This window comes from Phascolarctos cinereus, unplaced genomic scaffold, assembly GCF_003287225.1.
Source record: "Phascolarctos cinereus isolate Bilbo 61053 unplaced genomic scaffold, phaCin_HiC Scaffold_150;HRSCAF=719, whole genome shotgun sequence".
Lineage (NCBI taxonomy): Eukaryota > Metazoa > Chordata > Mammalia > Diprotodontia > Phascolarctidae > Phascolarctos > Phascolarctos cinereus.
In genome coordinates, this window is record NW_027555459.1 from 19,956 (window position 1) to 43,651 (window position 23,696).

General features: G+C 40.6%; 1 protein-coding gene across 1 annotated transcript; it reads left to right on the forward strand.

The window, feature by feature from the left end:
• The first annotated feature begins 3,222 nt into the window (after positions 1 to 3,222).
• On the forward strand, positions 3,223 to 22,006 carry LOC110204234 (rho GTPase-activating protein 21-like). Its single transcript, XM_078150657.1, is given in 14 exon segments — positions 3,223 to 3,498; positions 9,813 to 9,971; positions 15,235 to 15,390; positions 15,472 to 15,550; positions 16,149 to 16,222; positions 16,305 to 16,394; positions 19,067 to 19,192; positions 19,361 to 19,402; positions 19,719 to 19,831; positions 20,205 to 20,416; positions 20,419 to 21,466; positions 21,468 to 21,535; positions 21,538 to 21,693; positions 21,696 to 22,006. Coding segments are annotated over 13 exon segments (2,463 nt in total). The 5' UTR covers positions 3,223 to 3,498; positions 9,813 to 9,968; the 3' UTR covers positions 21,992 to 22,006.
• Positions 22,007 to 23,696: the final 1,690 nt, after the last annotated feature.

Consider the following 23,696-nt stretch of genomic DNA (forward strand, 5'->3'; position numbering starts at 1 on the left):
TAGCCATTTATTCCCTGGGTACCTCAGGCAAGTTTAACATATCTGGGTCTCAGTCTACTCCTCTGTAAAATAGTACAGGACTACAGATGGCTTCTAAGATCACTTCCAACCCTAAATCTACGATTCCCCTACAGTTTGATGCCAAACTCAGATTCTTCATGCATAAAATGAGGGAGCTGGTTTAGATGGGGTTCCTTTAAGCTCTAAAAATGCTATGATGGAGGGCAACATTGACAGACCTTTAGGAGCCCTGAATGGTTGGAGATGGGCTAATGGAACCAGACTTCTTTCAAGGCAGAGTGAGTGCTCACATCCAAGTTGTCCTTTTCCCTTCTTTCCCCTCCAGTCCCCAAATTTCCAACGATTAGATTGATTCCCTTGTGTTCAGGGGATCAAAGAATTTGGAGCTGGAAGGGACCTTGATATTATGTAGTCAAACTCCCTCATTTTACAGATGAGCAAACTGAGGCCTAGAGTTTTCATTTTCAAAAAATACTGTTAGTGAAGTCCAATATCTCCTTTGGTAAGCATTCCCTTCTCTCTGCAAACAGTACATGCAAGTCCTTCACCTTTTTTCCTCCTTAATTCAGAGGAATATGAGCTAAAAGGGAGGCTCTGTGGGGGATCTAGACCAATGGTGGAGAGATCTTGGGGGAGGTTAGAATGAAATCTCTAACTATTCCCCACCCCATTATATCTGCCAAGAAAATCCCTAAAAGGGGCCATGAGGAGTCAGACATGACTGAAATGACCAAACAACAAAAATTTTCAGAGCCCTCACACTGAACCATAAGCTTTTCTGTGACTGCAGCCTCTAATCAAGGGACTAGGAGGGAAAGATTTCTTTAGATTCTCAAGGCTTGGAAGAAAGGCTGGGGGAAAATGGCCACCAGATGGCAGCAAATGAGCAGTCCTTTAGCTAGTCTTGCCTCCATTATGTGAATACTGTCCAGGGTGCTGCAAAATCTTTGTAACTCTACCCCATAGCAGCAGCAAGTAGTCTGTGTGTCTCTAGGTTACCAGGGTTCTCAAATTACATTTACTGGTCTCCTGATTTGTGTGTGTATATTTACAACAATTCTCCTAGTGAGAATTAGATACCCTTTTCCCTGTCATGTGGAAACAGGTGAGAAAGGCAAGTCTTTCCTTCTTCCCTGAATAGAAGAATCAATTACAGTCAGCCCTTCCACATAGCAGGGGTTAGCGGCCAGAAGCCTGACCAATTTGGAAAGCCTGTGTAAAATTTTTGGCCCTTTCTTTGTACCAGAGAAGACATCTAAATTATTATGGTATTAAAAGATAAAATGTTGATATTATGCAAAACTATATATACATATTTTGCATTCCTGAGTTCCCAAATTTTTTTTCTCTCTGCTGGCCTTCATATGTCATCTGTGGCTTCCACAAAATTCCCCCAAATTCTCATTTAATTTCTTATGCCAAACTTTGATATATCAAAACTATGATGGGAAAAGTCACAATGTGGAAGGGATAACTATTCCTTTTTCTTGGGATGTGGAAGGTCAATTTACAAGGTCATTTAAAAAATCTTTCCATAAATAAAGGTTTATTTTTTCTCCTCTTACCTCACTCTCTAATTTAAAGGAAAAACAAAACCCACCTAGCAAATATGTGTAATCAAGTAAACAAATTCCCACCTTGACCAAGTTCAAAAACATGTACCTCTGCATCTTGTATCTATCAGTTTTTCAGGAGGCGGGCCTATCACTGCTCCTCTGGAATTATGGTTGGTCACTGAATTAATCAGAGCTCTTGAGTCTTTCCAAGTACAAGGTTCTTCTCATTATGCCATACTTTTGTGAAAATGAAGAATTTTCTGTTTTTTGCAATGGCAGTAGTCATCTGTGTCTAATATTCTGGCTAACCCTTTAGTTTCTTGCTCTGATGGCATTTTAGGGAAGCCCAGTAAGTTTAATAGCTCAAATCTGCATTAAGATGTCTGGAATACTTTCTAGAGTGTGGTAAAGTCATATTTACAAAGTTCCTTCCTCACTATACTCCTATAAGGTAGGTAGTAAAAATCTTATCCCCATTTTCCAGATGAAGAAACTAAGACTGAGAGATTAAATAACTTGAAAAGGGGCATCCAGCTAAGAAATGTTTAAATCAGTACTGCTACACCTCATTCTTGGTATAGAGTTGTCCCAAACCTGGTCATATTTGTGCAAAATAGTAATGACAGATTGAGAGGCCAATCAGCATGGAGGACAGGAGCTAGTCTTGGCATCAAGAATCCAGGAAGACATGGATTCAAGTCTTGCCTCTGATACCTACTGGCTAGATGATCCTGGGTAAGTCCTTTGACCTTTTATTAATGGGCAACTCTCTTAAGACTATAAGGTTGCAGAGAAGGTGCTGATGTACGCTAGTAGAGGGCTTTCCTCACTGAGAGCTCCCTGAACTGATTAAAACACAGGCCTGTTCCATAAATAAGAACTACTTCCATTTACATGCTTTGGAGTGTTATAAGTTGCTGTTTACTAGGCCATGAGGCAGATAAAAATAGGATTATTATTCCCACTTTACAGATGGGGAAACTGAGGCTAGATTTGTCCTATTTCTTCAAGTTAGACATAAGCCAGGAATAAGTAGCACTACACAGTATACAGGATTTTTAGCAGTTCTTTTAAAAAGAATAATGATCTGTCTTTGCACCATTTTGGGGCTATTAAGAGATAACAAAACAGGCAAGAACAAGCAACCTAGGCTAGATAATAATAATAGCCCACATCAATACAGTTCTTTACATGCATTATCTTATTTGAACTTCACAGCAACCCTGTGGGGTCGGTGCTATTATTATCATCACTTTACTGAGCCTCAGTTTCCTCAAGTGACTTGCCCAGGGTCACACAGCTACTTTGTATCTGAGGCAAGATTAAAATCTAGGATCTAGGTCTTCCTAGCTCTAAACATTCAGCTGGAGAGGAAAACAAACATACGAATCAATGAATAAATAAGTAAATTCATTGACTCTGAGTGGCAAAAAGGGAGCATTGAAAGGGGAAATGAGAAAGTGCCAAAGACAGACTTTGCTTTGCACTCCAGCCACTGAGTCCTAGGAGGAGACAAAGAAAGAGAGGGAAGGAGACTGATGCTCAGAAATGGAGGGAGGGGCTGCCAACTACTGCCCAAGGTCAGCCCTGAAAATCCAGGACAGTACTAGATTAGAGCATAACTAGGAAAAACAATGTGGAGTCATGGGATGCATGCCAAGCTAGCCCACTACAATTCTCTATGACCTGCCATTTTGGATTTTCTGTGTGCCGTCTTCCCTCTAGTGACATGAGTTAACATCTGAGTCATCACGAGGATACAGCATGGGCTTGGAGATAGAGATGACTTCTGATGCCTTTCATCATTCAAAAGGTGATCGAAATGTACATTGAATGTAGGCTGTTCTGAGAATGTGAAGCCTTGAAGCAACAAGAATGCTTATTTGTTGTGGCCCAGTGCCAAAGGATACAGGCTAGACAGGTAAGGAAGGACAAAGTATTCAGTAAGTACTTCATATGCACTAAGCTGGGCTAAGCACTAGATATAGATGGAAACAAGACAGTCTCTGCCCTCAAGACTTTCCATTTTCACAGGAAAACACAATACATATAGGCCTACAGCGCTCCTTACACTGTGGATCGTGACCCCATATGGGGGTCATGGAAAATTTGCCAACAGTAAAAGGTTTCTGAATGTGCAACGACCAAAAATGATTCAAAATCAAATGTGTGATGAATTCGAGGTGTCTCTGGCCACTCTTGCTTGCCCATATTACATGGAAGCCTTGGTTTTGAACACAAAGCACGTGAACTTTGCACTGCACACGCCCTCAGATCATGCAACCACAACATGGAAAAGGAACTAAGCCTGGAAGAACTTTACGAAGCCCTGTTATAGAGCAGCTGGAAAGGGAGTGAGGTAACTACGAATTCCGGGGAGAGGGTGGAGTCTGAGGAATGCTAAGGCCAGAATGAGAAGAGGTATGGCTGAGGTCCTTTCCAGAATGGTGGTCAATGGAAAGAGTCACCAATGAGGCGAGGAGGGCCCCAGTGGGAGATTTCTCATTGTGGGAATGTGATCCAAATATATGAGGAGAAGGAGATGGAGTCTAGAGAGTGTAGCCGAGAGTGGGACTTGCAAGTCAAGACATCACCCTCCTGATGTCATTGGTCCTCTTTGAGAGTGAAGGATAAGCAGCAACAAATGGGTAAAGGCAAGTAGCATGGACGTCTACAGAAGTCAAATGGAATTTGCGGTGGAGATACTGTAGGTCTCATGAGATAACCAAACAAAGCAAAGCTCAAGGAGGTAGCATTAGCGGTTATGATTTAGTTTTGCTGAACATTTCACACCGAATTGATGAGCTACACAACACATGAGAGTCAGCCTGGCACTGGGACTCTACTGTCGGGCTTGCTGTCAGGAAGCCTTAGGGTCAGGTGACCCTAGGGATCTACCTTAATCCCTTGGTGCCTAAACAATTCCTTAAGAACTTCCGCACTAAGTCATGGACTGCTCTCTATCTACATTAGGAGTGCCTGTCCCCCTCCCCCCTTTTAATTGAACAGAAATCTTAAGGGATCTGTAGTGTTGGAGCTCAGTTTAGGCTCTGCATTGGTTATAGATCCGTTTTAGCCCTAGTGTGCCAAAAGCTCTCCTAAAAGCCTTTTGGTCAACCTGATTTTCACGGCAAGGGGCAAGTCTAAATAGCTAGCCCATATAGTTTTTCTTTCTTTTTTCTTGTTTACTTTTTGCTGAAGTGATCTGGGTTAAATGACTTGCCCTAGGTCACACAACTAGTGGGTGTCTGAGGCTGGATCTGAACTCAGGTCCCCCTGAGGCAATGGAAATGCAATGGAAAGAAAACCTGGGTTCAGAATGAAAAAGGCCTCGCTCTCTGAATGTCCTGGCACTCCTGCTCTCCTGCCTGGATGTGTGTCGGCAAAGACCCTCTCTCAGGATTCATCCCTGCAGCTCTAAAGTGGGGGTGGGGTAAAGATCTTGCCTTAGGAGCCCACCCTGGTTACTGTGGGCACACACTGGATCATACAGCCCATCCCCAAAGTCTCCATTTTAAGGTTGAAGATCTATGTCTATTAAAGATTAAAAGTGTATGGAGACTTCTGGGACTCCCTCTATATACAGGGAGCTTTGTAAGCTGTAGAGCTGTCTACCAGGAATCCAAGGAGTCTTTTGGGATCCCCTGTACAAATGAGCTAAGGTGTTGTTTAATAAATCATTGTGACCAAAAACTGTCACGTGCTGGTGGCCAGTGGTTTGGTGATGAGCCTCTCTGAATTCAGGCTGCTCATGTCAATACTTCAGTGCTTACAAGTTTTGAATCTAATCTTCCCAGAAGCTGAGTAGATATGCAGAAGACAGAGGGCAGGACTTTTGGGGGGGGCCAAACGGGGGTAAGATGTTATATTTTGGTCCTTTCTATAACTTATCAGTAAATATCCTTGGATAAAAATGAATTCATGTTAATCGACCATTTGATATGGGCAAGATGAAACACCCTGGCTTGTGAGCCACAATTCCTGAGGATTACTCTTGAAATCCTGAGGGTAGAACGAGCAGTTATCCCTCGGGACCCAACCTAATAATCTAGTGCAGGTGGAGAGAGTGAGTTTAAGAGCCTCTACACTAGTCATCAGAAGAAAAATCACATGAACTTTATTCAAAACCTTCCAATCTGATAGGCCCAGCCAGAGAACAAAGGGTCACCTCCATCATGATAAAGCTTCAGAGGGGAAGACCTTTAGTGCCTGTAACATGGTGGAAAAAGTTGCTGGACTTGGCATCACAAGAATAGTGGTCAAGTCTCAGACCTGCTGTTGCTGTTTGGTGGTTAGATGACCTTTGGCATTCTACCCCACCTTTGTGACTCTTCGTTCTGTTCTAACTGTGTCATGGCAACAGATGTTGACTCTGAATAACTGTGCAGTTGTTTTCAGATATCTGAAGGCTTAGGTGAGCTGCTATTATGAAGCTCACTAGATGTATGAGAGTGTTTAATGGTATTAAGCGTTTATTTACCCGGAAGAGAAAGCTCAGAGGTAAGGCTTGAGAAACCTTTTTCAGAATATTTTGCAGGTCAAATTGAACAAATGTTTTTATATCCACTAAGTACAAAAAGGGGAAAATGAATAAGTCACAAACCATAAAAACTCATCTACCTTCAATAGGGAGCATAACAGTACCAGCAAAACACTACTCGTGTGTTTGTTCAAATTGATCCAGAATTAACTGAAGGAAAGTTTGATTAAAAGAGCAGAAATGGTTAATTAGACAATGCTTGAAGGAAGGTGCCTTTCTCAATTGAGAGTACGTACCACATTTCCACAAAGTGTTGTCTAGAAAGGGTACAACGCACTAGGAAATTTTCAATGGATGTAGGATCATTTGTTTCTGTAAGACTGGTGGTAGTAGAGAAATTTTCTCTGGACTTGATAAGAGTAAACTGTGGCCCATCCCAGTGCCTTCTCTGCAGATGGACCACTGCAGATTTTGCTCCAGTGAAATTGGTTTTACCGGAAAACCCTATTTGTGGGTCATGTTTCTTCACACCAAAGATTGTTTTTTAACTCAGTGTTTAATAAGTTCTCCCTCCCCAGTCTAGCTGATGAGCAGGGGTTGGGGTGAGACTTACTGACCCCCATGACCCTGCCCTCCCCACCAAAGACAAGAGTCTATTTCAGCTCCTGAGAGGCTCCTGCATAGGTGAAGCCTGAGTGCCCTGAGCACATCCCTGCCAAGCGTATGGAACTTTGGGACCTCCCTCAAAGTGCGGAACTTTTGAGAAGTTAGACCACTTGGCCACCCGTTAGTAGTGGAAGCCCTCTGGGGTTTGGGGGTCAGAGTCAAGATGGAAGCCACAGAGTCATTTGCAACACCTGAGCAGAGGGGCTGGGCATGGCATGCTGACTCCAAGGACCCTGAGAGCCCTTATTGCCCGCTCTACCCGCTTCTCACTGGTAGGACTGAGCTTGAGGGCACGGGGCACATAGGGAAGTTTCATTCCTTTAGCCAACTGCAGTTCAGGACCACCTTGCCTGGTCCTGCTGGGGCTGATGCCAGCCCCAAAGGGTCTCCCTCTTAACCCCTTCTCCTTGGTCAGTTTGATCCTTTCCTCAGGGGCTCACTTATTCCACTAGCTTTTGGGTGAGCTCAATTCCAGAGGCCAAAAGGGGGTGGCTTTCACCCTCTTCCTCACCCCCAACTGGCCCTTGTTTGCTGCTTCATGGGTCACGATGAGGGTTCCATCTCTGTGGTGTACTGGGCTTTGTGCAGTTCTTTACAGTCTTATGATGCTTTAGTGAAGAAAGAACAATGTCATGTTCACTAGGGAAATCTAAGCATGAGCATCTCCTGCCTTCTCCCTTGTTGAAAGCAGAAGCAGAGCTGAGAGAGGGTCTCACCTAAAGCCCTCATTGGACTGGTGACCTCACAGAGGTCCAGAGTTGTCATTGCTTGCCCAGTGCCACATAGAGTCGAGAAGGAATGTGCCCATCCTGCCTGCGTCCGTGAAGATGAAACCCATGCTCCTCAGGAGTAACCTGGAGTTGTGTTGGCATCATTGATTATATCCAGCTGAAGCTACAGGGAGTATGTAGAATCTGTTTAGACTCTCATTACCCTTTAGAATTGGCTCACAAACCCCATCCTTGCATCAAGGATGTAGCGTTACGTGACTGCCGTTCCCTGCAATAGGGTCGATGAATGGATAGAGCCTCCAAGGCAGAGCAGCCCTTTGGAGCTGCTTCAGCCTTTCTTGACAAGCTCTTTTTGTTCTACGTGGGAGAATACTTTAGACTAACTTTGGCTCTTTCAGTACATTTCCAAGGACACTGACTTTCTGACCACATGTGTTTAATGCGGTTTACCATCAACGATCATGCTACTACTATACATATAACAAAAATAGAACCTTGTGTGTTGTAATGGATAGAGAGGCAAGAAGAATTGTATTTAAGTCCCACCTCTGATGCTTAATTTCAGAGCTCTCTACACCAGAGGTACCACCCTCAAAGGCCCCCCAAAGGCAACTGGAACCAGATTCAAGTGTAATTGGGAAATGTTTCACAGCAGTTTAATTTTTGGTGCTGTACAGTGCGTATACCAACCACTGCCCATGCACATTGCTTCTTGGTGAAGGACACAAAATTGTGACTTTTCTTTAAAACACACAAGTAGTTTGCAAGTGATGGGAAAGAAAACATCCTTTAACATTGAGAGGCCACACAACCTTCAAACGTTGGGCAAGTGATTATGTAGGAGACATGTCTGATTTATTCTCAACTTGTACTAATGGCCAGAAGTGACAAAAAGGCAGTTATCAGCCTAATAGAATTATTAAAGCTAATTGTTCAAGTAGTGATTAGCACAAAGGGGTCAAACACCAGCAAAGTGCAGCCTGAACCTGATTAAGGTACAATTGGGAAATATTGAACAAAATGAATAACCTCCATTCTGTTTGGGTTTCACACTACTGGATTAGCCTTTATACCTCCAGGAAGTAGAAATAATCAGTGTTCTTCTATAACTTCACATGGCTTACAAATTTTTAAAGAAAAAAGGATTTTTAAACAAATTACTGTATCATTCCATTTGTGAAGCTTTGCTGTCTCCTGACATTCTAATATCCTAAAGCCATTCATGATTTTGGGAGGCATTTATGTTTTTAGAGACGTAGTACATACATGGTCACATCTTCTTTTGGAATTTTATTCTATTTCAAAACATAATTATGCCTTTTACATGATTAATAGGTTTTTGTAATCTGTTGAATCAAAGCGTCTATGATGTATTCATTATGGTAATATATCATTATTTCCCCAAACTGAAGACTTTCTAGTATTTGAACTTTCATTTTTTCACTGATGAGGAAAAATGTTTACTTGTGTGTGTGTATATATACATCTGTATATACACCTGCATATATACATATATACACACACTCATAAACATATACATATGTATATATATTCATTGTCTCTAAACACATAAATGCTGCACAAAGTCATGAATTGCTTCAGAACATTTGAAAAGCTCAATCAGTGAGGCTTGACAAGTAAAACTGTATGTTTTGGTACTTCTTCAAAGGAGAATTCAATTTTAATCAAGTTTTCTCTTATTGGTTTCTTTGAATATTGCAAAACATGTTTGTAGTACCTCTGAAATTGTGGTGAAGGGAGTATTGTTCTTGATTTAACCCTTCTGATTTTGTAAAGTTTGGGGAGCTATACTTTAATGCCTTATATAATCAGTTAATGAAAGAACTAATTTAGTATACGAAAATACTAATTCCAAAATAATTTTATGATTTCTTCTCACTGTTTTATAATTCTTTCTTGAATAATGTCACTTATTTTTTTTTCAAGTATCATCTTATTAATCGAATTGCTGATTCTTTTTTCCAAGCTAAAAAGGCCTTACATATATACTGTGTTGGTACTGAGTTGTTCTTCAAACTGAACTATAAAAGTGGGGATTCAAAACTAAATTACTTGTATAGTATTTGCTTTGTATGCAGTGAACATGTTTGGTCCAATTTAATGTTTTGCGTTGCTGTATCTTACAATGGTGATAATCAGTTTTAAATGTCATTGGTTCCTCTCTTTACTAAAATATCGCTGGGAAATGAGATCAAGTCTGCTCCACTCCCAGGTTGATTTATGACTGACTAATCCAGTTTTAAAAATTTGTACCCAGAAACTCTAACAAGTTATTCTTTAGTTTCTGCTCTGTTAATGACACCACTTAACAGGTTAATGTATTGTATTACTTTCTAGATGAGCCAACCAGCCCAAGCATTGATCAGGATGTGGCACATATTCCTGCTTCTGCTGTCATTTCAGCATCCACCTCTCATGTGCCCACTAGAGCACAGATTCCTCCCAGCCTTCCAAGTTCAGCCCCTTTAATTTGCTGTCAGCTGTCACACGACCATGGTAAGTATAAATTAAGAAAGGCCTAGAGCCAATTCTACCCTCTTCTTCCTTCAGCAAAGCAGACCAGTTGTCAAAAATACCTTGCCAGAGTCTCAGTATCAGGCAGACTTTGCTTGGTGCTAAAGCAGAACCAAAATTTCAGAGTCCACACTCCCCCAAAGAAGAGTCAGAAAGAAAACTCCTCAGTAAAGGTGCCTGTTTTTATTGGAGAGATTTGACACATTTGGTGATTAAGACTACTTAGAATATGAAGTTCTAAACCTATTTTAACTTTGAAATTTCTTCCTTAAATATTGTTTTTTGCTAACCGGCAGTGGTTGGGTTTATCTGGCTTATAAGGGCCACAAACCTGGGGGTACTTTCCCTTTCAGGCTTGGGCTCAAAAGATGTAGCTGATAGTCTATATATTAAAATATTTAAAAGCAAGCAAAATGTATTCCTTAAAACTGCAAGTACAAAATTCAGTTCTAACACCCATTGTTTGATACAGAAATTAAACCTGTACAGTATGAAGAACTTCGCATGTTACACACATAGATATAAATTAGATGGGCTACCGTGGTACTTAAAGAGGCCCGCTTTGGAATTGAGTCATCTCAGGCTCCATCTTTTCTTAACAAGATTCATTACTACCAGCACTAATCATTTAAATATTCCTTTAAGAAACTCTCACGAAGGCCTCCTTAGCAGGAAAACACAGGGCTCATATTATCTGGAGTGGAAATCTGAAAGCCCCCAGGCATATTATCCAGCTCTTTATTTTTTTGTTTAGATACAAGAATGGGAGGTAGCCTGGAATAACAGGTAGAAAGCTGGCCTCAGAATCAGTAAAAACCTTGAATTCAAATCTTCCCCCTGGCCCATAGAGATTGTGTGACCTTGATTGTGTGACTCTTAACCTCTGAGGGCTAGAAGCCTCTCTCTGAGCAGGAATCTGTATTTCTAGAATGAGCTCCATCTGCTGATAGTATTACACATCTAGTCCAAGAAAAAAGAGATCAGACTGTCAACACATGTACTCACGCATATATGTGCATGCGTGTGTGTATAGATAAAGACTGGAGTATTAAAAACTTAAAGATGTTGTAGTAGAAGATCATGGATCTAGAATATTTCAAGAATCTTTCTCTGTATTTCTAGCACAGTTACCTTAGTTATAATAGGGACTTTGTGAACATTTGTGTAATTTTTTTCATTGAAAACTTCAGCGTAATTCGCATTGTAAAGGGATGAAAAACAACTCTCCGTGTATTTTAAAATACATGGAAGAAAATAATTTCCATTTGGTAATGAAAGACAAGAGGTGGATTAGGATGAACTGAAACATTGTTAATTGGTGCTTTTTTATGTTAAAGGGATCCCATTTAAGCCAACATAGTCCATGTATTTCAATTATGATTCAAACATTTTGTTTCCCCTCTTTTTTCCCCCAATGTATGACCTCCTTGTTTTCAACAATAACCAAAGATGACACCAGTCCTCCAGAAGGCACGTGGAGAAAAGGCATTGCAAACGTTAAGAACAAAACACTTCCGAAAAAGCCTGTAGGAACCTTTGGGGTCACCCTTGGTGACTGCCTGCCAGCTCACACGAATCCGATAGGAGACAAAAGTCTTGCTTGTACCCTAATTGTCCAAAGCATCTGTAACCTCATCAGTGTGGGTGCCCCCCTCCAGTGATATGGGGAACAATCTCTGATGGTTGTCCATGTCTTCCGTAAATTGGCCCCTGGCAAGGGTGTGCACCCATGACAGGGGCCTTACTTTTTATTCTCTTGACATTTTGTAGCTCCCACTGGAGGTACAAGGTATGCATTGGTAATCCCTTGCCCTCACTTCAGTGACCACCTCATCTTTTTTTGTGTGTCATGTTTCTTTCCATGACATTCTTAATGTGTACATAATTTCCTTTTTGTAATGGGTAACCCCCTTGTGCCCAACCTACACTTCTCTATTGACCTTTGGATGTTCCTTAACTTGGAAGCCTGGGGTTGTTCAAAAAGGTTTTGCGGTTTTCCAAGAGCAGTCCAGCTGCTCTCATCCTCCTCTTCATCTCTGGACCCAGATATAGGTCCCATTGGACAGATGCAGTAGGTGTCCATTCAGACACATGTTGGCGTCTGGGCATCCATTTGGTCTTCCCTGCACAGATGGTCAGGCCAAACTCCTTTGAGGGATTGCAGATCTCTTGCAGGAGGCTCTGCAATGTCTTGTGGCTTGAGGCAATGAGCAGGATGTCATCTACAAACAGGACCATGTGTAGAACCTCTCAGCATCCACAGCGGGTCCCTTTTCCCCCTTGACTCTACGCTGAACTTGCTCAATTCACTAGCACATATCTCCAGTTTTATGCCTCACTGGATGCTTTTGATCAGAGGGTGATTAAATAACATGATTTAAGCTGTCAATAAAATAAAATGAGGATGGTGTCTCGGTGGGAGACACCTTGTTGGAAAAGAGCCTGGAAGACAGCATTTTGCATGAGTCAAATGTTTTTTCATAATTAATAAACATTATGTTTGTTAATAAGATATTATCTTCTCTATGAATTTCAGTTAATTTTGAGATGTGCTCCACTGTCAGATATCGTTTGTGAAAACCCTCATGTTGCCTAATACCTTTCATCAGAGTGAGATTTTGTCCATACCCCATTCCTTAGATACCTTAAAAACCACCACTCAACAAACATCCTTAGAAGTTGATATCATCACCACCAACATCCTCTATTAATGACATACTTGTCCCAGTAGGACTGCTTTTCCTACTTTCTCATTAAAGCCCTTTCTACTTCTTCTATGTCTTGGAGATTGTGATGTTAAGCTCCAGGTGGGGTGATCCCAGTGTCCTTGATGGATGAAATAGTTAATTGTAATATGTTTTAGATAGGTGTTACTGTCTAGTGACTCTCCTTTGTTTTACGAGACAAAGCTGACAGTAATCATCTGCCATCCTTTTCTTAAAAAAGATTTTACAAATGAGTTTATACTCTAACTTGGTGTTGGCTTCAGGAGCCATCTCTCAACATTTGGCTATCAAGGCAGATGTTTGCTGACTAAGAGACTTTCTGCCGAGCTCTATCATTTACTTTGATTTAATTTCTGCATGAAATTATGGTCTTTGCTGTTGATGTTAATGTTGATGTTAAAATGATGAGATTTTATTTCAGGGGAATATCTGAGGTTATTAAAAACTGTCCGGTTTTGCAAAGGCAATCCAGCCTGCTCTGCTTCTGCTCAATTCTGGGGTCAGCTCATTGTCCTCTTAGAATATCTAAGATCAATGTACTGATAGGCTAGTTCTCCAGGTTGACCATCCAAATGCATATTGCAGTCTCCAGGAGACATTCTACTTCTTCGACTCTGTTTCCTGTATGGAGTATTAGGCCTACTTTCTGGAGAGAGTAGAGATCTCACTTAGGAGGTTCTGTATAAAGACATGGAAATTTCATTCGGCTCAGTGCCGTCTTTGGACAAGAGCATCTGGAGGACCTCACCACCAATACCACCACTTTCTTTTCTTGTACTTCATGACAATGCCGAACTCCTCGAGCAAGCACACATCTGTCTGTCTTATGCTTCCCTTGAAATTACTAATCCAAAGTTGAACAAAGTTATCCCTGAGAAATCTTTCACGGAATCCTGGATGATTTTGATGCAGATGTGGGAAACAACATTAGAGAAGATAGTTGGTCAAATGGTTTTTATTGTTGTTTCCACCTTTGTACTCAAGGAGGACCAATGACATCCCAATGTTGGTGTCAAGGGACAGTGTATTTGACTGTGGCTCATCAATCCAATATGGGTTTGGAAGGCTCTACCACAGACTGGGAACAAACAGTCCATTTGAACATTTGGGGTGGAGATATCTCTAAACGCACACATGTCACGTTTCCCTTGTGCTCCTGCATTTCTGCTTGGCTCATGGAGAGCCTAGTGCCATGCTGGATGCGGGCATACCAGGCTGGGCAGTCCTGTGCCAACATCTCCCATGTCTCACAATTGATAGTAAAGTTCTTGAGAAACCTTGAGAGTGTCCTTGTACTGCTTCTTCTAACCTGTGCGTGAGCATTTGCCTTGTGCTAGTTCTCCATCAAATAGTCTTTCCGGCAAACATATGGTAGTCATTCGCACAATGTGGCCAGCCCATGGGAGCTGTGCTCTCTGCAGTAGGATTTGAATGCTTGGCAGGTCAGCCTCAGAGAGGACATCAGTTGCTGGGTACCTTATCTTGCCAGGTGATCTTCAGAATCTTCCTAAGACAATTCAAATGGAAACAGTTTGGATAGTCAAGAAGCAGCAGAATATTGCATTCGCTACCCTTTTTAGCCATTAGTTACCAAAGATGGATTACATTAAAGACACTATCATTTCTGGAAGCCTGCCTGTTGTTTTCTGAAACTTTATTAGGATTGTGCTCCGTATAGACGTATACTAACTTTGTATCCCCAAATTGAAGTTTGATGTGCTACGAGCATCTGTTCACTCAAGCCAGAGTGACATCCCTAAGTGAACCTCTGGAAGTCCTGTTCTTCCTGCAAGCCTCATTTGAGCAGCTACCTCTCTCCATTAAACCCCGCCCCCTGTCCCTGCCAGTCCCCTGGTTAGTCTCTGCCCTCAACAAGAGGCCAAGTTTAGAAAACAGCTGGCAGGCCAATATCTTTTTTGAGACATTAAATCAATATGTGTTTGGGAGAGGTGTGTAAAAAGCTAGATTTCAAGTCTGAAGTAAAGTTGACCTTCTTTAAGAGCAATTTGCATTCCCATACTCTGTTCGTGAGCTAATTGCCTGACTTCTAGTGTTCTTTGCGCAGCCAGAACATATCCAGTCGTTTGACAGTCATCAGAACAACCATATTTGGCACTTGAAGACTTACAAAGCTTTACAATAACAACCCTGTGAAAAAGATGCTGCAGTCATCATTAGACCCTTTTCATGGAAACTGGGTCTTGGCAGAGGGAAGTCACGGGCCCACCTTCTCACAGCTAATAAATGCTGAAGGCAGGATTCTGAAGCTAAGTCTTCCAGACTCCCACACCAATTACTCTATCAGATAACTCTTTCCCCTCTTACATCCTCATTTCCATCTCAGCAGTCCAAATATGTTTAACTCAGCTACAACCGAACTCACTATTCTTTTGATTCTCCACATGACCTAAAGAGCAAATCTTTTTTTTGAGAAACATATTTTATGTAGAGATAAATAATAGCTTAATATGATCATGTGAGGCCTCTAAAAATAAGAATAATCTCTTTTTGTTTTGTAGTACATTCCACGCATAGTTGAGATCTGCTGCCAGTTAATTAAGGAAAGAGGACTTCACCATACAGGGATTTATAGAGTTCCTGGAAATCATGCTGCCATCTATAGGATGCAAGAAGAACTCAGCAAAGGAATGGCTGACATCAATCTACAGGATGATGTAAGTTCATTCATTCATTTTCATGTTTCAGAATGTTATGGTGACTGTGACATATTACATATTTCCCTTCTGCATGCCTAGAAATGGCAAGACTTGAATGTTATCAGCAGTCTGCTGAAACTGTTCTTCAGAAAACTCCCTGAGCCTCTCTTCACAAATGGTAAGTTATCTTCTGTAAAATCAGTTTAATTGTCCTACCCCTATGTTTTAATTTAAAGAAAAGTATAAAGAAAGTAAAGTTCTCTGGTAGTAAACTGGGATTTGGGGGAGGTAAATTTCGCTATTTAGAATCCATGGAAACAAGTTTATTGACATTCAGCCAAGCTACATTGTTGGGCTCCTCCTTATTTCTGGCTCAGAATAACATTTCTTACTCTCCCCAGACAGAATCTTTAAACATGTTAGTGTACATGACCTTTATTTACATGTTTTTAGTCAATCAACAAATCCTTGCTGAGCATGTCACACACACGTATTAATAAAGCTATACATAGAGATAGAGATGATGTTGTGGTTGGTATTGAGGGCAGGAAAAGGAGAGTTATGGTGAAGGCAAAGTTTCTGCTTTCATGGAACTTTTGCACTCTAAGTTACTTGAACATAGTTCTCATTCAAATTGATGCTATTTTGGAGGCCTAAATTTTAAACCTACTTCAGACCCACTCTTTTTCTCTAAAGAAATACCTGTTATTTTGTTGGCAATACGAAGGATACATTTCGCCTAATCAGTTGAGAAAAAAATGTCTTTCTGTTGCCAGATAAATACGAGGACTTTATTGCAGCCATTCGGAAAGAAGATCCCCTGGAGCGTCTTAAAACATTAAAAAGACTAGTGAGTATTATTGGTGAGTTTGGGGACGACAACAGAAAGTTTTACGAGTTTTAAATCTATCACTGAAATGATGTTTTTACAGATTCATGATTTGCCTGAACATCATTACGAAACCCTTAAGTTTCTTTCTGCTCATCTGAAGACAGTAGCAGAAAATTCAGAAAAAAACAAGGTAGGTAAATAAAGAATTCTAGAAATATTCTTTCACGTTTTCAATCCAAACCTTATGGTGTATATCACAAAATTCAAAGGAGACTGCTAATGAAAAGGAATGGGCACAAATTTGTCTAGCTGGCTTAGTCACTAACCAGGTCCCCAGATCTAGAAACAGCAGAAGGAAAGGGCACAGATGTAAACTAGTTCTGATGGTTCAGATATTTTTCTTCCCTCCTTAGATATGTCTGTCTTTCTCATCTCCTGGCCTTCACACAGCTCATAATTGCCGGGTCAGTATGATAGGAGTGGGAAAGATTAGTAGAAAGAACTGTGAGGTGATGGATGACTTTGAACCTTAAAAACATAGTAGTTTAAAAAGAGTTTCCAAGAGCAGCTAGATGGTAGAGTGGATAGAGCTCTGGACTTGGAGTCAGGAGGACCTGAGTTCCAGTGCAACCTGAGACACTTGACACTTCCTAGCTGTGTGACCCTGGGGAAGTCACTGAACCCCTTTACCTCACCAAAAAGCAAAAACAAACCAAAAATAAGAAAGAAAGAAAAAAGTTTCCAGTACAGGGAATGCTGAGATATGCACCAGGCCCCCTGTTTATGTAAACCCTTCACAGTTTGGTCTTCTTTCTGCCTCTGGTATCTGCCAGTAAAAAAAAAAAAAGGATCGTGGCTTCTCCCAGCACTTCTTTCCCTTTTTTCTTGGCTGGCCTACCCTTGATATGCTTCTTTCTCAGTTAGTAGTATACATTGCAGCAGTTTACATCTTTGGGGCATGAAGATTTCTTGGTGGTAAAAGAACTTGATTTCCTTTTTGATATTATGCCAGACAATAGTAATGTGGTTTTACTTAGATAGAACAGTATAGTTAAATTAAAAACTGAGGTACAGATCCAAGTTCTGTTGACTACTACCTGCTATGTGACCTTGAATGAGTTACTTTACTTTAAGGCCTGAATTTCCTGCTCTAAAAAATGAGCTAGAATATCTTCTGACTCTAAATCCTCTCGTCTCTCCTCCTTTGCTTCAGTTCTAATCTCTGATGAAGAGGTAACCCTTCCCTTCAAAACCAGTCCTCCCTCTCTCTTACATTTCACTGTCTCCTGTCTACAATGTATTTTACTCTCCTCCCCTTCAAGAGGGAAAAAAAAAATTTCCTTGCCCCCAGCATCCCTGAAAGCTATGTGTACTTTCTCTTTTCTCCCTTTCATAAGCAAACTTCTAGTAAAAGCTGTCTACACCCATGCCTCTGCCCTTCCTCTTAAGCACAAACCAGAGCTGCAGATGATCTGTTTGCCAAGCCAAAAGACTTCTTCCCAATCTTCCTTCAGGTCTCAATACATGCTTTCACTTGATCTCTGAAGTATTTGAAACTGTTCACCATCCCCTACTCCTGGCTATATGCTCTCCTCTCTAGGTTTTCCTCATCATCTCCCATGGTTTGAATGACCAGATATCTCTAGGAAGGACTCCCACATCTGTAAATATACAGCCCCAGGTACTCTATTGAGATTCAGGACCCCCATCGTGAACTGCCTGTTGAATATTTCAGACTGTACTTGTCTGACAGCCATCTTAAACTCAGTGTTAGATAATCACAACTTATCTTTCCTCCCCAACTTCCACATGTCCCTATTTTTGTTGAGAGAACCACCATCCTTCAGGTACCCAGACTCACAATCTTGAAGTCATCCCCAGCTTTCTGTCTACCTTGTCCCCTCCTATATCCAGTCAGTTGCCAAATATTTGCCTTCACAACATCTCTTCTATCCATCTCCTTGTTTCTCACCTGGATTATTATTACAGTAGGATTGTCCATAGTCTCCCTCATTTCAAACCTATCCTCCACACAGCTTTTCAAAATGATTTTCCTAACGTACAGGTAGAATCGCGTCACTCTCCTGCTTCCACAGCTCTAGTAGTTTTGTCTGTAGAAAAAAGCAAGGACTCCTTTATTTTGTGTAAGCCCTTCCCAATCTAGACTAGTGTCTGGAACATAAGAAGTGCTTCATAAATGTTGGATGACAAATTGATCTTTATTACACACTTCTCTTTTTGTTTTCAGGGTTGATTTTTCCAAGGGACTGTTCCTTGAACAGTCTGTTGATGACGTAACATCAAATAACCATTATTCAAACACCAGTTAATTTCAGAACAATGTATCTTTCCATTGTTATTAGATACCAAGAAAATGCACACAAAGTCCATGTCCTTGAGAGCCTTATAATCAGATTGGGAGTACCCGACCCATATGCAAAGATTTAGAGAGATTTACAAAACAATGTTTGAATCAATGTCATTATAAGAGTACCAAGTATATATTTGCAGAAGGCACTCAGAATTAAGACTATTGATACAAATCCCTAGGATTCCTAAAAGGTGTTTTGAACTGAATTTTTTAAAAACGGAAAGATATGAAATGGATAAGAATTGGCATTGCAGGTAGGGAGAAATGACAGAGTGAAGATACAAGCTGGGGGTGAATGTGCAAGTATGGAGTCACGAGCCAAATGGGCTTGCTCATTCTTCTATTTTTCTTCAAGACAACGTTGGCTTTTGGAAATTTAAGCTTCTTTGAATATTAATCACATCTCTTTTGTGCCAGACAATTTCTGATGTTTTTCAATAAGACGATGCCATCTTTCCGCTCTCTCCCCCCTTTCCCATCCTTTTTTTCAGATGGAACCAAGAAATCTAGGCATTGTTTTTGGCCCAACCCTTGTGCGACCGCCAGAAGATAACATGGCACATATGGTGACTCACATGCCTGACCAGCACAAAATTGTAGAAACCCTTATCCAACATGTAAGTGGGTGGTTAGTCTTTGAGAAAAGGCTCTTTGAATGAAAGATCATTTGGATTTTAGTTCTTTCTCCTTTCTCTTAACACAGACATTTTCTCTCCGTCCTGTCCCCCATACTAATGACAGTTTGGAGGGTTTTCTCATCTTTTTTTTTTATTTTAAATTTTTAGCATGACTGGTTTTTCCCAGAAGAAGGTGCAGAAGAGCCTCTTGTAAGTTCCTTTTTGCTTTTATGATTGGTTATTTTGATTTGGGACACACAGTCCTGAGTTTTCAATAGTGGGACCATAGTCCACCATTTGCCACTATTAGCTCTGCGTGTCAGAAGTTGATTCCTTGCTTCTAAATTTCTGTTGTAATGAAAATATCAGTAGCTAAAACCGTGGTACTAAGCACTGTTGTTGTTTTAAGATAAAGCAGTGTGGAAAATTAAAGTTAAAATATCAATAGGCTTTTCTAAATGTTGTTAAAAATATAATGACATAACTTTGAAGAAATGTTGAGGGGATCTTTGTTTATTAACCATAGACAACAGTTCAGGAGGAAAACACTGTAGAATCTCAGCCAGTGCCAAACATAGTAAATGTCCTATTTGGCAGTCCTCTTGGAAGACTAGTCGTTGTTTGTACTCACTGTATCTTGTCTAATAAATACTAATAGCCTCTCCCCAATGTTAAAGTTAAAGAACACTGCCCTAGTCTTGACTTACACAACAGCTAATTCTTGTTGACTATGACTTCCAAGTGGATACTCTTGTATACAATAAATGACTTGGTTTCTGATGTGTCAGTTCAAAATACTAAGGACAGTTCTTTGAGGTATTGGGTCCTGAAATTAAGGGATATAGAAAAGAGTTTGGAAAGATCCCTAGGGGAAAAGAGAGAGAGAGAGAGACCAAACCATTAAATTTTCTTGAAAATTGAGTACTTCAGGGCTATTGGTATTCTTTTCCTTTAGAAAGTTTGAGGGGGGAATATGACCAAAACACCTCAAGAGAAAGTGAATATGGCTGAGTTTTGTGTTTTTTTTCCTGAGTTTCCCTTTTCTCTTTCCTTCCCAGGGTTCTTGGGGATCCGGAAAGGATCAGTATAGCAGGGAATTGCTTGTATCCTCCCTCTTTGCAGCGGCCAGTCGCAAGAGGAAAAAAACAAAAGAGAAAGCACAGCCAAGCAGCTCAGAGGATGAGTTGGATAACGTCTTTTTCAAGAAAGAAACTGCAGAACAACCTGCAGTGATAATAGTAGTAAAGAGGACAGCAGAGGAGAGTCCAAAAGAGAGAATGATCCAGTGAGAAAGCAAAGAACTAGTGTTTCTAAGGATATTAGTAGCAAAAAAGACTCGCACGTGAGGAAAGAGGAAAAGCTGGCACCAAGGAAAGAGAATGCGGCATGTGGAGAGCCCTCGCTGCCCTCCAACTCAAAACACACCAAATCACCTACTCTCGGCTACCGTCTCACCGTGCTTAAAGAAGGCCCCCAGATCTCCTCTCAGCTCCCAGACCCCTCTTCTGGCCTTGGTGCTCTACTTAGCACTCCCTCCCCACCATCCTTGATGAGATTGCCTGCTAAGAAATCGTGCAGTCCAGAAATTAAATGCAATGAGTTCCTGGCCAGTGCCAGTTCGACCCCCTCAGACTACTCGGCCACTGCCTACCTGACCAGCCTCGATGGCAGCCGGCTAAGCCCAGAGGTACAGTCAGTTGCTGAGAGCAAGGGAGATGAGGCTGATGATGAGCAGAGTGAATTGATCAGCGAAGGGCGACCTGTGGAAACGGACAGTGAAAATGATTTTCCGGTTTTTGCCACAGGTTTTCTTTCGGAGAAATTCTTTTGCGGTAAGATCCAAGAAATGGTGAAGACAGGCCGGAGAAACTCCGAAGGAAGTGAATTAAGTTGTACTGAGGGAAGTTTAACACCAAGTTTAGACAGCCGGAGACAGCCATTTAGTTCACATAAGCTTATTGAATGTGATACACTCTCCAGAAAAAAGTCAGCTCGGTTCAAGTCGGAGAGTGAAGGTGTAGGTGATACCAAGGATGAGAAAGAATCATCCTCTGTAATTAAAGTATTTGACATGAAGAAGAAAGGAAAGTCAACAGGGAATTTGCTGGTGCCAGCTAGAAGTGAATCAGAAAAACATGAACCCACTTGGAGAATTAAAATAACTGACCGGCTAAAACTGAGGCTCAAAGCATCTGCAGATGACATGTTTGGGGTGGGAAGTCAGAAAAATAGCTCTGCAGAGAGTACTAAAAGGAAAAACATCAGAAGACGACACCCTCGGAGGGCAAAGTGATTTTGCAGAAATCAGTGTTTTAAATGCTTGGAAGGTTCCTGAACAGAGTGGGAAAGAGAGTCTGAACTTTCTGCTGTGACTCGATTAAAACCCAAATGCCCAGCCCAAGACCTCTCCATTTCAGACTGGCTCGCACGAGAACGCTTATGTACTAGCACGTCTGACTTGAACACAGGAGAACCCGGAGAGCATAGACTGGAGAACACTAGTAAACAGAAATCTATACATCAGATGGAGGCAGCTTCCCTAGCACCTTAAGTTTGACAAACAGACCCCTTTTTTCTAGACCATCCCAATCACCTGAACAAATAAATGGTGAAAGCTTCCAGAATGTCAACCAAAATGATGCTCCTATACCTGTTGCCAATCCTCAAAAACCATCCCTAACCCCAGGAACTAAATCACAGTTTATCAGTGTCTCTAAAATGGAGGGATGCGTCCACTACAGCAACTCAAATGATACTGTTACATGTTCCAATAACTCTGTAAATATGTTTCTGTACTAGAATTGTTATTATGCAGCCTTCATTTTGGGCTGGTTTCATCAATGTGCACTGTGGAATGTCTTCACTGTGCATTTCTATGGTCAGAAGAACATAAAGTTCAGAAAAATATATATCTATATATTTTAAAAATATATTGGATAGTTGCACACAAATAAGCGAGGTATTTGTTGTAACATGCTATGTAAGTCTCTACAAGGTTTATGACCAGAAATTGATGAGTAAATCAGCTGGCATTAGTACGCAGCAAATTTGTTCTTTTGGTTTAGTCACTAACAAAAGTGCCTCATCATAACAATTCATTGGTTTTGTTAGGGTGCCATCTTGTTAACTGCTAAATTAGAAAACTTAAAATGAACAGATGAAAGCATTTTATTGGTAATGTTTCATTACATATTACTGATTTTAACACAGGTTTATACAGAGCTTCCATTCCTTACGCATTCCAGTGGGATCTCTGAGTTTTATATTCAAACTTTTAATACAGTTTTTGAGTTTTGTGTGACTTGAATTTTTAATCTTTCTGTAAAATAAGTAATTTAAATGAACCTATTATATTTGTATCTTTTCAGATACCACATTTGTTATAAATGTTGTGACACCGGCGTGTAGATAGTGGATCCTGGATGGACCTGGCTTATTTTAGGAAGAATATAATTCCGCATGAAGACTTAATGAATCTAAACCTGTGTCATGCCTGTGTGCATACCCAATTATACACTGGAAATAAAACTGTTTTGTTGAACTTTTTGCATGGTTCAATATCATTCTACTGAGTCATTTAAAATGTCACTTATAAATTTTAGTCAGCCTCCACTTATGGTAGATAGTAGCTAGCCCTGGCTTAGGAAAAAAACAAATAAACAAGAGAATGATTATTTTTATGATATAAAAGGAAAATACTTTTGCTCTAGATTTGCAAAGCATTATCTCCTCTTATCCCTCTTTGAGGTCAGCTAGTCTCCTCAGTCCGTACTACACATTCAGACTTAGCCGTACCTGACATAATCTTCCATACACCAGTCTACCCACTCATATGCAAAAGATGGCCACAAAGCATTCTTTTCTCTGTAGGGAGCTGTATTTAGAGCAATTTATTAAAGCTTGAATTTTGTTTCATATTGTATACATGAATGTTCCTAGGAAATGAATCTTCTTTGTTTCTATGTAGATAATCCAGAGGGTAATACACTTTGCAAGTCTGGGTCTAAGTTCCTCATTGTGAAAGGTTCCTTCCAGCCTCTAGACTGGAGATCTAGGAATTTGTTTTTTAAAAAATTTTGATAACTGTACTTCAACACAGTTAGTTTCCTTTATAATGTTATGTGTTTTATTTTACATATTTAAAAACATTTTTAAAGAAACATTCATAGTAGGCTTCAAACTGTTGCCAGAGGGGAAAAGGTTAAAAGCCCAATCTAGATCGACATCCTATGACCTGATCCAGTGGGAGAGGAGAGTTGTTTGCTTGTTGCTCAATGCGTTTGTTTCTCATGGAGATTAGAGTCTAACAGATATTGCTTATATTGCCTTGCTTTTTATTTTCTTAATAGGTCTAACTAGCTGCCAAAGAAATCTAATCATTCAAATGTAAGACTTAAAAAATAGTATGCATTGATTCTAGTAATCCAATTATTTGTGTTTTTCCTTGAATAATATGAGTCATAAAAGCACCATTTGAACTTTGAATTTTTTGAATTTTTAAATG